Here is a 15,461-nt window from a genome sequence, read left to right on the forward strand (position 1 = left end):
TAAAATTCTCCGTTGATGAATAATAAATTCTTTACAAACTAAGGTTCCAACTCCCTAAGACAAAGTGACCTAAGATAAACTTTCTATTCTTATATTTCTCTCGTGATCATAATGCTCATACGTTCTGCACAAAAAAGTATAACAGAAATACCGAACTCCAATGCAAACTCAAAACTGGGAGGTCCATAAAAACTGACAAACACTATCAATCACCCTTAGAGGTGAAGTTTCCAGGAATTTTATCTTTTACAAAAAAGTTTTTTTCGTTGGTAATACACACCACATGTTGTATACACACTTTTTAATGAAGTAAAAATCCAGTAAATATAATTACAATGGTACGCAAAATAGAAACAACACTGTAACGTTTAAAAATCCCATGTTGTACGTCAAACGCACGTTTAGTAAACAAAAGAATCATCTGTGACGTTAGAATTAAAAAAGAGCCAAAATAAAGTACGAAGTTGCCGATGTTTTCTTTAATATTTTTTCTTATAGATATATTCACCTATGGGTATCCGAGTTTTACTTGTTGGTGTCGAAATATGGACCGCAAAACAAGCAGACACGCCATCTACCGATGCTACAGAGTTATTAGACCAGTTCCTTAGTCATGCTAAAAAATCAATAAGACAAACGGTTTCTGTCGATTATGACTTGATTGCACTGATAACGTAAGTACAGGTTTAAGTTGACACTTCTCTTTGGGAAGCACTAGAAAAAAGAACATTTTGAACACGTCATTTTCTGTTCTGTTAAGATTCTCATTGTTTTACTTAAGGTAGCACAATACAAAGATTTTTCATCCCCAATCAGACAACTTTAAACTGATGTAATTCATTTAATCCTTCTTTATATTTTATAAATGATGTACCAAAAGAAAGAAGAATTTGTCACAAAGATTAATCTTTGAAATTGTGATAATTTCATTATGACATAATTTTTACATAATTAATTGTTATGTAATTAGTTGCCATATTGTGATGTCCATACTTGAATGAATTTAGCTTCTTTGTTATTCATAGCATCCCAATTTTTTTCATAGATTCTTGCTCAACACAGTTTGACCTCCAAAACTGTGTCTCAGATTTTTCCTATTGTATTTCATTCTCTCATAAATCTTCAATGAAGTTTGCAACATCAGTTCATAAGAGACCACTAAATTCAATTGGGTATAAAATTTATTCTATTGATGTTTTTGGAAATCTGAGACACAGTTTTGGAGGTCAACCTGTGTGGTACAAGAATCTATAAAATATTTTGGGATGCTGTGAAGAACAAAGACGCTAAATTCATTCAAGTGTGGACATCACAATATAGCAACTAATTACATAATAATTAATTATGTAATAATTATGTCATAATGAAATTATCACAATTTCAAAGATTAATCTTTCTTTTTTCTTTTGGTACACCATTTATAAAATATAAAGAAGGATTAAATGAATTGCATCAGTTTAAAGTTGTCTGATTGGGAGTTAAAAAATCTTTGTATTGTGCTACCTTAATTCATTGCACAGACAAGATGAAAAAAATAGTTGTACATATTAACAAGATCTAGGTGTTCACATATTGTTGATATGAAAACGATTCTAAGACACTTATACTAAGTTCGTGTGTATGACAGCCACATACTCCGTCTAAATAAAGGCAACAGTAGTATACCGCTGTTCAAAACTCATAAATCCATGGACAAAAAACAAAATCGGGGTAACAAACTAAAACCGAGGGAAACGCATTAAATATAAGAGGAGAACAACGACACAACACCGAAACGCAACACACACAGAAACGGACCAAGCAATAGACAAAACACCACGAGAATAACAAATATAACATCAAAACCAAATACATGAATTTGGGATAGACAAGTACCGTGCCACGTCTTATCTAAAAAATAAGAGAAAACACAAACGACTCAACGTTAAAATGCAACACACACACACAGAAACGAACAATATTATAACAATGGCCATCTTCCTGACTTGGTACAGGACACTTTTAAAGGGGAATAAAAGTGGTGGGTTGAACCTGGTTTTATGGCATGCCAAACCTCGCACTTTAATGGCAAAGTTAAATATAACATTGAAATGACAACATAATATTACAGGACTACAATACAAATAAAAAGGAGACCATATTAGACAAAGAAAAGCATGATTAATAGATAACAAAAAGCATCAGGTTTAAAATTCAATACGCCAAAAACGCGTCTAGTCCACACAAGACTCAATAGTGACGCCCAGATATAAAAGATCGAAAGTGAAAAAAGTACAAAGTTGTACAGCACTGAAGATCAAAAGTTGAAAAGGTTTTGCCAAATACGGCATTGTTTGTATGCCCGGGATAAGAACATTCTTATTATATAGAACAATTCATGCTATTGCAAACAGTAAATTTTATCAAATGAATATGAAAGAGATATACATAATGAAACTAAAGTATTAACTAATTACAGAAAACTAAACCCGAATACATAACGCCCAGATATAAAAGATCGAAATTGAAAAAAGTACAAAGTTGTACAGCATTGAAGATCAAAAGTTGAAAAGGTTTTGCCAAATACGGCATTGTTTTTATGCCCGGGATAAGAACACTTTTATATAGAACGATTCATGCTACTAGTATTGCAAACAGTAAATTTGAACAAATGAATGTGAAAGATATATTCATAATGAAACTGAAGTATTAACTTATTACAGAAAACTAAACCCGAATACATGATGCCAAGTTCAATACAGCATAGACACACCCGAATCAGTCCAGGCGTCAACGCAATTAAAAAAAATGACGTCACATACGAAGGCGAAAAGGCAAACGTTATGCCACATTTGAATTTATGAAATTTAGAAACAGCATGACGTCACACATGAAAAACTATAATTCAAAAGTGAGATAGAATTAGGATTGCTTAAAGATTATATTAGAACTAAATACTGATAATTTATTAAAACAAAATGCATATTGCAATACTTATTAATAGCAATTAACTGTAATATATATATGTCCAGTTTGTTATGAATCCAACTTCAAACGTAATTAATCGTACGAAATTAAATATAATAAATAAAGGCGGTGATTAATTTTTCCATCCGTAACACCTAAATATAATAAAAAGACGTCAACACATTTGACAAAATGAGAATTACAAATATAACATTAAACATGTAAACTAAATACATGAATTTGGGATAAACAAGTACAGAAACACGTCTTATAGTAATACGAATAATAATAATAAATCATGCGTTTCCAGTATACAAGTTCTTACAGGAGAAACTGTATATACATGTGGATTTTTATAATGAATTTCAGTGGCAAATCATTCGGAGGTCAGCATGTCGGTATTGCACATGTCAATGCGATGTGTGGTGACCAATCAGGTGCAGTGATACAGGACGATAGGACCAGTTCTACACGTGAGCTGAAATCAGCTGTTGTATTAGCGCACGAGATAGGTCATGTACTGGGAATGTTGCACGACGATGCTGCTTGTACATGCCTGGATCCAAAGGACTGTGTAATGAATTCAGACATCACGTAAGTTACAGACTCACTAATCTTTTATGCGGCAAAAATGGAAAATTAGAAATGTTGTAAAAAGTGAAATAACAAAAACCGAACTCAAAGGAAAATTCAAAACACGAGGTCAGTTAACAAATGGCAAAATCAAACGTGGTACGTTCAAACACATCCAACGAGTGAAAAAAAAAACTGTCATATTCTTTTTATAAGCTTTTTAGTGTAAGTTGTTATTTTATTTTCATTACCTCTCGGCTGCAACATTGTTCACCGTATCTTTATATCTTTTTATCATGTAGGCAGCTTCCAACATCCTTTTCATCATGCAGCGCTAAAATTATCAAGAAAGTCAAAGAAACAGGTGTTGCTCCTTGTCTTTATAATGTACCTGACGTTATATACAATGGACCAATATGTGGGAATGGAATAAAGGAAAAGGGAGAAGTTTGTGATTGTGGAGGAAAACAGGTAACGAAAACTTTCATTTTCCTCTCGTATCCTTTTTTGTAATTGCACATACTAGTATATTCAGCTTAATATAGTAGTAATCAGTAGTAGTGATTTGCTAAGATGAAATATGTATAGACAACGCTAACGTGCTGAAAAAATAGGGTAGGTAATATCATTTTAATTTACAAACATTTTTAGCTGGTAACTACTAGGGAATCAGTCTTTTTTTAACAGTGCTTGCTCCAAAATGGCATAACAGTTTTAGGATGGACACTAAAATTCGGGTAGGTGGTTAGCAGAAACAGATGTATTATTTGTTTTTGACTTGCAGCATATTGGTATTCATGCACTCTGATAGAGTGCCTGAATCACATAATGCAACTTTTCATGACGTTTGTTTGGATAATTTGTTTGATCAACAACGTAAAAATGTCAGGCAATCAAAAACTATATACAAAACTCGATAGATGATTGGTTGATATGTTTTTAACGTAAAATTCAGCACTGTCAGAATGTCCATCGAGAACCATCGACCTTTGGCAAAAATACTACGATTGAAGTCGAATACATATGTCCAATGCGGAGGTCTAAATCATAAATGCAGTGTTTACAGGATATTGATATAGAAGCTGAACTACTTATATTACACGGCCACTAATGTCTGTCGTACTCAATGAACACCACAAAAACCGTAGGATGAACTAAATTAGTTCGGACGATTGGAAGTTCCTGCTTGAGTAGTATAAATGTTGTATTACCCCAGCCCAGTATTGTAGTCAGCACTTCTGTGTTGCATGTCTTATAATTGATATTTTTTTTGTAATGTGTTTATTGGCAAAGAACTACATGTATATAACAATAGTAAATAAGTTCATAGTACATCAGCAAAATCGAGATAAGTACATAAAGTTGATATTTTGAATCCTTCTATAAACATATAATATTATTAATAATAATTTGAAAAAAAAATGAAAATCTTAATCTGAGGTAGCATGGATTGGGTAGATATTTTTATTACGTGAAAGTTAACTTATAAAATCATTCTATTAGTTGGAGCCAGGGGTTCCAGCAGGTGTACGCTCTTTGCAGTGGTTTATTTTTATAGAATATTATTTTTTTTATATTTATTCTTATAATTGATATGGTCACAATTCGAAATTAACTGCTTATAAAAGTTTGATTTTTATTAAATACTACGAAATATCATACACCTTGAACGGATTGATTGCTTATCTGTATTTCCAAAACTTTCAGAAATTTGGGTATTTTTAATGCTCTGCAACTCTCTGTACATTATTGGCTTTTTAACTTTATTTGAGCGTCACCAATACGTCTCTTGTAGAAAATATGCCGTTTTGGCGTATAAAATATTTTGAATTTATGTACCCATGAAATGCAAAAAGTTATGTATGAAAAAAATATTACATGGGGTTGAAGCAACGACAAAAGAAACAAAGAATCTGACCTAAATCAACCTTTAGCATCTTAAAATCGTCTTTCTGATTCAAAGGGTAAGGGGTATTTATACCTTTTAACTACAACAACAAATAAAAAGTAAAGATAAACAAGGAACCACATTTTCAGGAATGTAAGAAAAGTCAATGCTGTACAGACACCTGTCAACTTAAACACGGAGCGAAATGTGATTCTGGTGGGTGCTGCCACCACTGTCAGGTAAATATAATTATTCCAGTTTAGATGAACAAAAAAAAACAACAAAAAAATCCAGAAAATTATATTTTTATGAGTAGAAATTATAAATTATAATTTAACTTGGTGTATTGAAAGAATACACATTTTAGTAAACATTCACAATGCTTTTTATACCTATCCTATAATATTTCCCCCCGATGACAATTGATCGGTCGAAACAGACATTTTAAAAATGGAAAATATATAATTTTGAACATTCACAAATTTGTTTTTTTTACTATATTTATGATATCAATGTTTTGGCTTATAAGACATTGATTTGTGTTTCAGGTTGTTAAGGCGAACAAGTTATGTAGACCAGCACAGAATGAATGCGACCTGGACGAGGTCTGTGATGGAAAAAGTGAACAGGTACGTGTACTTTATTGATTACAACTACTGGCAGAAGCATTGTTCTATAAGAATGCAAACAATGGTAATTAGAAGCAATTTTCCAACTTATTGTTTTACAAAAAGGAAACATAATTATTCATTCGACTAAACGCATTACCAAAAAAGCGCGAGGTTTGGCTAGCGACAAAACCATATTCAACCCATCATTTTTCTTGTTTGTGTTGCATTGTCGTTTGTTTTTTGTTCACTTCAGTGTTTCTGTTGTTGCGTTGTTTTCCTCTCATACTAGTAGTTGATGTGTTTCCCTCGATTTTAGTTTGTAACTAGGATTTGTTTTTTTTAATCGATTTATGACTTTCGAACATCGGTATACTGTTGTTTTTTTTCTTGGATTATCTATTGTCAAGAAAAAAGAACGGCAATTAAAGCGTCGTTCAATGATTCTTTAGTCTTGTACTCCCAGTACAATATTTTTTCTTTTTTTCTTATTGAAAAGTATTTAAGCTATGTACGAATACATGTTTGCAATTGTTTTGAAATGTTTTAAATTCTTTTTATTTCTTTTAAATCTACAATCTTACAAAATTAATAAGAGAAGATTAAGAAAAGAATAGAACGATGTTTTGAGGCAAACAAGGCAGCAATTATAGTATAGCTACTAGCTATTATAGACACTGATGTTCTTTGTTTAGCGTCACTGCTGCATCTATTCTAGACGAAACGCGCATCCGACGTACACAATTTCAATTCTGTCTGGTATCTTTGATGAGTTTATTCATACAATTTGAACGTATATTCGCAGTGTCCAGCTAGTTTGTACAAGCAAGATTTATATCAGTGTGGACAGGGGTTGGACGTTGGATATTGTTATAGAGGCCAATGCCGTAGTAATTTGATACAATGTCAAAATATTTGGGGCAGCAGTGAGTATTTGTTCATAAAAAGCATTGTTCGAAATTTACAATTGTTTGTGCTGCTGTTCACCAATCATAATGTAGTTTCATATTACAACAGGAAAAAAAGAGAGTCGAGGAATTACTATTTCAAGGTAGCTATCGCAGGTTGATTATTATCAAAAAACTAAATAACCAATCAAATGTTGTAGACTAGATAAAAAAATACCTTACAAGAAAATACTCAACAAACATGCATATTTTTTCTTTGTGCGATCCTTGCGGGAACAGTTACAGCTCATAGTTTCCTGTCCGATATGTGTTTTAGTTGATCAAATTTTCCGGTGCTTTATTTCAAGACCCCACATTCTTTGTTAAGGTTTATGACCCCTTCTGTGAAATACGAAATTTTCAAACTGCAATAGAAGAAAAACAGCAAAGATCATGATTAATAGAGATTGGTCATTTTGTAGAAAATCCACAGACTTTCATACAGATTTTTTGTTATAAAATTTTAAACATAGATTACTCACTTGTTTTTCTACGATGTGCTAGCGTTTATTGTTTACAAAAAGTCCTAAACAACCTTTAAACTCCAAAACACCTTGTGGTTAGTCACTTAAGTCGAGCGCATTGGTCCACATTTATATTTGTTTTAACCAATATCTAAATTTATAAACTTGTTTTAAGGAAATCATTGCTAGCTCTGCATTCAATAATCCTCTATCTATTAAGCATCGAATTGCGAAATATGAGAGTACAAGAGGAAAGGCTGTGGATTTCTATAAAATTTCCATAAGTTTAGCATTGAATCAACACAAGGGTACAAAATCCTTAACTTTGTCTTTGTCTAGCATTCAGTAAGTAAGTAAGTAAGTAAGTAATGACTTTATTTAAAGAGGTGTCTTAATTAGCTTTCGCTAATCTACCTTGAGGCCCTCGAGAAAGTTGTGATGTTGAAATAAGTGATAAACAGTTGATTAATTGTATATACTAGTATTTTTTTCTTATTTCTTGCAGAAATATGCACGAACCTTTTTTCGCACTAACGTAAAAGATTAAAATACCAATTACTGCTCTCCTAGGCAAAGCTTTAAAATCTAGTCCTTATCTTGACATATAGACTAGTGTAACGGCAATGGAAATCCAACGATATAAAACATTTGAGTGCACCAAAATCAAAAAGGGATAAAAAGAACAGCAGAGAACACGTAAAAGTTCATTAAGACTATATTATATACATAAAATCTATAATAACAATCGGCATAAAAGTCTGATTTTGAGTCTGTATTTGGCACAACATTTTTGGATTTTGGGTCCTCAATGCACTTCAACTTTATACTTGTTTGGCTTTATAACTATTTTGATCTGTGCGTCACTGATGAGTCTTATGTAGACGAGACGCGCGTCTGGCATATTAAATCATAATCCTGGTACCTTTGATAACTATTTAAACCACTGGGTCGGTGCCACTGCTAGTGGGCGTTTCGTTCTCGAGGGTATCACAGTCCAGTAGTCAGCATTTCGGTGTTGACATGAATATCAATTATATGGTCATTTTCATAAATTTCCTGTTTCAAAACTTTGAATTTTTCGAGAAAAAAAACTAAGGATTTTCTTATCCATGGAATAAATTACTTTAACCGTATTTGGCACCATTTTTTTAGAATTTTGGGTCTTCAATGCTTTTCAACTTTGTACTTGTTTGACTTCATGATTATTTTCATCTGTGCGTCACTGATGAGTCTTATGTAGACGAAACGCGCGTCTTGCGTATTTAATCATAATCCTGGTACCTTTGATAACTATTTAAACCACTGGGTCGGTGCCACTGCTAGTGGGCGTTTCGTTCTCGAGGGTATCACAGTCGAGTAGTCAGCATTTCGGTGTTGACATGAATATCAATTATATGGTCATTTTCATAAATTTCCTGTTTCAAAACTTTGAATTTTTCGAGAAAAAAAACTAAGGATTTTCTTATCCATGGAATAAATTACTTTAACCGTATTTGGCACCATTTTTTGGAATTTTGGGTCTTCAATGCTTTTCAACTTTGTACTTGTTTGGCTTCATGATTATTTTCATTTGTGCGTCACTGATGAGTCTTATGTAGACGAAACGCGCGTCTTGCGTATTTAATCATAATCCTGGTACCTTTGATAACTATTTGGTTTCGATTTTTTTTTTATATCAACGTAACTTTTTAATGTTATTTCAAAGTATTTTATTTGTTTCCATTTATTTGTATTTTCATAGCTGGTAAATCAGCTCATGTGTTTTGTTTCACGGAAAACAAAAAAGGTATAGCTAGTGGAAACTGCGGAACTATTGGAAATTCTATCCATAGAAAGTGTAATGATAGGTAATTATCATGATTATAAAGGCTTATAACTGCAAGGGGTATATATATATTTTTCATTAACAAAATATAGCTACATTTTCGTACGCTTTCAAAGTGTAGCCAACACGGGTCACACGTTATGCTTCCTACGGTGACGACGGAGGCATACACACAACAATAGACTAGTGATTAAAATAAGGAGAGTAGCATGAGAAATCATTAGAAATCATGATTCAGTTGAGTAATTAACCCAATGCTACTTTGATAGGCATAGAGAAATAAAAAGGCAGTGCGTGACGCTAAATCTTTTCAAAATATAGTTGTAGAAATATTTATATACTGCTGGGCAAATATATCCTCTCAAGTAAAATAACAACCACAAAAAAAAAACAATCTACAAAAATCCAAATAGGTAAGTCCCTGATCATATTTCAAAATCAAAAGCACAAATACATCAAACAAACGGAAACAAAAGCGATCTTTCATATTCCTTACTTGGTACAGGTATTTTCTTATGTAGAAATGGTGGATAACACCTAGATTTATAGCTAGCTAAATCTCTCACTTGTGTGACAGCTGTATGCAATTCCATTATATTGACAAAACAAACAGACATGATAACTTAAAAAAAGCAAAATAAATAGGGACACAGCAGTCTGTAATAATTTGAGTCACTATGAAAACGAACAAATATTTCAACAATTTAAAATTTAAAAAAAACCGCTAAAACTAAAAGAAAGTATACTTCAGTTAATTAAGTTTTGAATACTTCCACAAAATATATGTTTTTTTAATAAATAACGTTATTTTTTCCCCCTTAAAGTGATAAGATGTGTGGTGTACTAATGTGTAACTCGAATGTATCAGACCCTGTATTTGGAGGAGGTTCGCAGATTGTGAGTGAAAGATCAATGACATTCCCTCAACCATTAGGCACAATCACATGTAAGTAAGTATCAGTTATTATGATTAAAGACTTAGCAAATTTTTATTTGTATTTCAAACAATTGTACCGACTGGAATAGATTCAAAATTAAAAATTGAATCATTTGAATTATTAGAAATGAATCTATGGCTTCAAATGCATCACATAATCTCAGCCAATAAATATAAATCATCATTTAGCACACAACGACGAGGGGAGGGGGCTTGGGGTGTGTGGTGGGGAGGGTAAGTCCCTGACTACTCATGAGTGTCTTGCATGGTCGGTACCTATGATTTAACAAATTTGTTTTGTGAGCTAAATATATAACAAACCAGGGATTTCTATCTTCTTCTTGAGGTCTTTCCATATCTTTGTATCAGCTTTCAAGTAAGAACTGTATATGGCGTATATAATCTTCAAATCCATACACTATTCAATTCAATGAATTGATTGATTGAGAGTTGGTTGGTATTTTTTCATTTATATTTAGGACAAGACAAAATTAACACTTTAAAATAAAGGTAGGATCTGCATCATAATTAGACCGGGATGAAGGTCGGACAAAGTTGACTGCCAATTTAAAATTAGGGTATGCTCTATAAGTATTCAAGTATTTATACATCATGGACTTTAATGATATTTTTGGAATTGCGCGTTTCTGTTGCAGGTATTTCAGAAAAAAGAATATTAAACGCACTAATTGTAGAAAATATTATTTTCATTTTCGGGCACTGGTTCGCTATCCCAACTATCAAAATACTAGTCCTATATGAAAGCTCAGTAGTCAGTAGTCAGAACCCTGGTCTGACATGTATCATAAAAGTTTACAGATATCTACTGATGTTCAATAAAATTAACGGTACCAATTTTCTTGCACCAGATGCGCATTTCGACAATACATGTCTCTTCAGTGATGCTCGTAGCCAAAATATTTGAAATCCAAAGCTTATATAAAAGATGAAGAGCTATAATCCAAAAGGTCCAAAAAGTATAGCCAAATCCGTGAAAGGAATCAGAGCTTTGCATGAGGGAGATACATTCCTTAATTTATAATAATTTCTATCATTTTGTAATCTCACAAATAAATTAAGAAGACAAATTTAAGGCAACAAACCAATAACTGAATGGGCGAGACCGTTATTGTGTCGACAGGACAAGTATTTTCTTCTATGCATTCGCCATGCTATCCACTGGAATGATTTATTTTAAACGCAGAGGTTTGGCTAGCCATAAACAAGGTTCAACCGACCATTTTTTAAATGTCTTGTTCCAAGTCAGAAACATTGCAGTTGTTATATTATAGTTCGTTTCTATGTATGTTGCATTGTCGTTTGTTTTTGCTACTCTTCTATATTCTGTTGTTTTGTTGTTTTCCTCTTTTAACGATTGCGTTTTCCTCTGTTTTAGTTTGTAACTCGGACTTGTGTTCTCTCAATAGATTCATGACTTTTGAACAGCTGTATACTACTGTTGCCTTTCTTTTTTTTTTTAATTTAAACAGCCTATCCTGTAATGTGATATGAAGAATACTTATATTGGCTATAATCAAGTTTTTTTTAATCAGTGATGACTAGCAAATTTCCCAACGGGTTTCTTCGCCTCCATTGGAACAATTTGTTTGTTCAATTTATTTTTAGTAATGCAATGTGTATTACCATAAAACAATTGATTAAGACTAGAAAGGAAGGATAACAACATCATCGTGCTGAAAAAAGGAGGCACATGAATTTAGTTAAAATCAACCTTTAATTTTTTTTAAAGTATTTCCTTCATTTACTTGAAAGATTGCATACACCTACTAGTATATGATTTTAAATGTGTGTATGAGTTCAAAGGGACATTTTTTTTGTAACTTAAAGCGGCTAAATCACTGTATATATTTTATTAAGTCTAAGGGTAACTACATTAATCTACTTACTTTTTAGGGGAGCCACAATAAACCTTGGTCCCGATGTTCCTGATCCAGGACTGGTAGACGATGGTTCCCCGTGCTATACAAATACGAAAACAAAGTCACAAGGCATCTGTATCAATAAGAAATGTGTAGACATTAATACTATAACGATTCCAAGCTGTCCAGTAGATGTAAATGGAACTATATGTTTTGGAAATGGGGTATATTTTTTTCAGTTTTAATAACTGGCTGACAATGCCAGAAAAACGTCATCATTTTGGAAGTACAATTCTTTTTTAAATACTTTTGTGTTAAAATAAAAATCAGCATTTGTAGTAAAAAAACGTGTTATAAAGATGTTAACATGCAAATATTTGTTTTTCTTCATATCACTTTGAAATTCCAGAACAGTATATAATACTGGTAAAATGTGAACTAAGCAGACCGGAGAAAAACAAAGTTACCTGTGTAACGCCTCAGATGTAACTAATATTTTGGAAAAGCCTTCATTAAATACGATTGAAACCAAAAAGAATAATGAGCATTCAGAAAATCGTCTGAGCATAATATATCGAGCTATATTAACTTATTTTAAGTCATCTCAGTGTTAAAGATGTTTACCCTATTCGTTTGTTGTTTTATTGAAATTCCATAATGCTTGAAACGAAAATCAAAATTAACATATTTCACAAAATTACATTTGGAGAACAGAAAAATGTAAAGCAATTAAGAAATGCAGAAAGTAATACATGATTTAAAAAAAAGGAGGCGGTAGTTGGCAAAAAGGAAAAAGCATTCTTTATTTGTAGAGCAATCCATAAAACCATGCCAAAATTAAAACAAAACAAGTATAACCAGCAGTCTGCAAAACACTAAAAACACCAGAAGTCTTAAAGCTGACGAGATAGCGTGTGCAGGTCCTAATCAGTATGTATATTGGGCAAATTGTTATTCTTAATTACATATTAGTCCTCTGTGCAAATAAGTCTGAAATGAATGAATTTTTGTTTCGTTTCAAGATATGCAACAATCTAGATAAATGTTGGTGTAAGCATGGATATACCAGTAGTGATTGTTCTGTAAAGATTGTAATTCCAGGAAGAGTTCCGGAAAAAAGTAAGTATTAATTCATTTAAGGATGTTTTCTCCCGGTTTTTTTTGCCAGATTTTCGGAATCACTGGTTTTATCCATGTAGTGCCATTTAAAATGTTGCTTGATTAACCCTACTTTTCTTCCATTATATTGTAACTTAAAAAGCTATATTTCAAAATCTTATACAATCCTTGTTATTTTTTCATAGCTTTTGAAAGAAAAAAAGGTGCTAAAGTTAATGTATGAAAAATCTAGAAAGAATCCTTTCCCGCCAAATTTTGAATGGCTTAAATCTCGAAAATAAGCACACGCACCCTTGTTTTTTTTTAATCAAATTTACCTGATTAGAATGTTAGCACTATTTGTCTTTCAAATTGAGTGTAATGCCATTGTCTGTGCTATGTTTTGTTTTAGATCTCACTGTAATCCATATAGTACTAATATCAGCTGGGAGCGGGATTTTCATACTTGGACTGACGGCTGGCATTATCGTTGTTATCTGCCACAAGAAAAAAACAAAAGGTAAGTAAAATCAGTCAGCGGTATTTCCTTTTTTTAATATTTTTTCAGTGCAATTTAAAAGTATTTAGATTAGTATATATTTTATCAAAATTAATCCCTATGTAGTAATAAGTCGAGAGGAAACAAACTGAAAAATAAATAAAAAAAAACCAAAGGAGGAGGTATGATAAATGCCATTATTTAGCCCAACAAATTTCAAAAATTTAAAATTTATTGAAAAAGCTGATCCTCATATATCTGAAATAAAATAGCAAGATATCAAAATGATATAATTTTGGTGTTTTAGCTGTTCTATACTTACTGTAAAATGTGTGCAGCCCTTTGTGATTAATTGGAAGACAAAACGAAAAAAATATTTTATGTTGATGCCAGACTACATAATGTCAAATGATCGGTTGCAAAAATTTTATTTGGTAGATTTATAATATTTTTTTAATTTTCGAACTCAAGGGATAAAAATAGTTGCATTACATGTATCGTATCTTATTCTATTAAAAGTGTAAAACTTAAGAATATAAATGAAAAAGAGATGTAAACCCTCAATCGTCCAGAAATGCTAAATTATAATCACACAAAAGCATAATGCCCCTTACTATATTTCTTGTACAAATGTTGCTGGTTAATTAGTTTTGTGAATACCAGACTTATGTGAAATAGCAAAGTTACAGAAAAAACGAACAAAAAAGAAAGCCCTGATAAAACATTCGCCATCCAAAATCAATTCATGTCTGACGAAAACAAAGAAAAATAAAATAAAAGGGATGCTTAAAGATGCTATTATTATACTAAATAAGTAGTTAAGGTATCTGACTTCATATTGGGCATCTATAAAAGGAATTCTTTTGCATATATTTTTTTTTTAAATATGTGTATATCCTTTTCAAGATGTGAAACTAACTAACCTGGGATGACATTTATCAACAATTCTTACAAGGCATAATACTTAAGTACTGTATGTATGTTTCAGAAGAAAAGACAAAGTATAAAGATAAAGATAAAAAGAAGAAGCATAAAGATAAAGAAGAAAACTCAAAAACGGCATGGGGGGAACAAAATGGTGACACTACAAAAAAGAAATCTGTTGCTTTTCGACAGACTAAAATAAGGCCCATGCCTCCTTCTTCTCATCGTCTGTAAAAACATATTACTCAGCCTTTAAGTCAAACAAAAATTATTGATAAATCAAAAGATTTACCATTCAATCTAATTGAACTCCATAAAATATTTTATCGTTGATGGCTACCATTGCTGTCCCTTTTCATGTGACGATGACTTACCAATAGATACATCTTACTTCTTCGTCGTATATTTTCTTGATTTTGTATAGATTTCGTTTCATGGCACATCTTTTGACGTGTATTTAAACCTGAAAATGCATCTTCTTATGACAATTTTCAGATACTCTAAAATTACATAATTAAAATAAGACCCAGTTTGTTTCTTGTCGAATGCTTTAATTTTCAAGTCAAGACAATTAAAGTATCAACTAAAAGCAACAAAATACAACAAAATAGCCCTTTCCAAAAAGTATCTTGGTGAACTGGATAGATTTAATTTGATTGGATTGCAGGTTTTGTTAATGCATTTTTAGATTATAATAAATAGGAATGACGATGTTAAATATTCCCCATGAACTATGTAAAATTATGTTTAGGTAAAGTTTTTATTATTCAAAATGTTGTTTGTGTGTTTCTTAACATTGCATATTTTTTCTGTGATTTGTCTAGGCTGTGCATAAAATGAAAAAAAAAGCTCTGTAAAACAAAGTTGATTTT

The 15,461-nt window shown here is 31.9% G+C and overlaps 1 protein-coding gene across 2 annotated transcripts in view; it reads left to right on the forward strand.

The window, feature by feature from the left end:
* Positions 1-15,208, forward strand: part of LOC143073577 (disintegrin and metalloproteinase domain-containing protein 12-like) — a 31,028-nt gene extending 15,820 nt beyond the window's left edge. Inside the window, exons 9-20 of one of the 2 annotated variants that reach the window (XM_076249216.1) lie at positions 499-674; positions 3,316-3,540; positions 3,822-3,990; positions 5,557-5,646; positions 5,956-6,036; positions 6,821-6,941; positions 9,168-9,273; positions 10,076-10,201; positions 12,103-12,292; positions 13,091-13,187; positions 13,579-13,686; positions 14,654-15,208. In XM_076249216.1, the coding sequence (XP_076105331.1) occupies positions 499-674; positions 3,316-3,540; positions 3,822-3,990; positions 5,557-5,646; positions 5,956-6,036; positions 6,821-6,941; positions 9,168-9,273; positions 10,076-10,201; positions 12,103-12,292; positions 13,091-13,187; positions 13,579-13,686; positions 14,654-14,823 (1,659 nt within the window). In that variant the 3' untranslated portion in view covers positions 14,824-15,208. The remainder of the gene's footprint in view (positions 1-498; positions 675-3,315; positions 3,541-3,821; positions 3,991-5,556; positions 5,647-5,955; positions 6,037-6,820; positions 6,942-9,167; positions 9,274-10,075; positions 10,202-12,102; positions 12,293-13,090; positions 13,188-13,578; positions 13,687-14,653) is intronic. The other variant, XM_076249215.1, reaches the window with a different exon arrangement.
* The last annotated feature ends 253 nt before the right edge of the window (positions 15,209-15,461 follow it).

This window comes from Mytilus galloprovincialis, chromosome 4 (assembly GCF_965363235.1).
Source record: "Mytilus galloprovincialis chromosome 4, xbMytGall1.hap1.1, whole genome shotgun sequence".
Classification (NCBI taxonomy): Eukaryota; Metazoa; Mollusca; class Bivalvia; order Mytilida; family Mytilidae; genus Mytilus; species Mytilus galloprovincialis.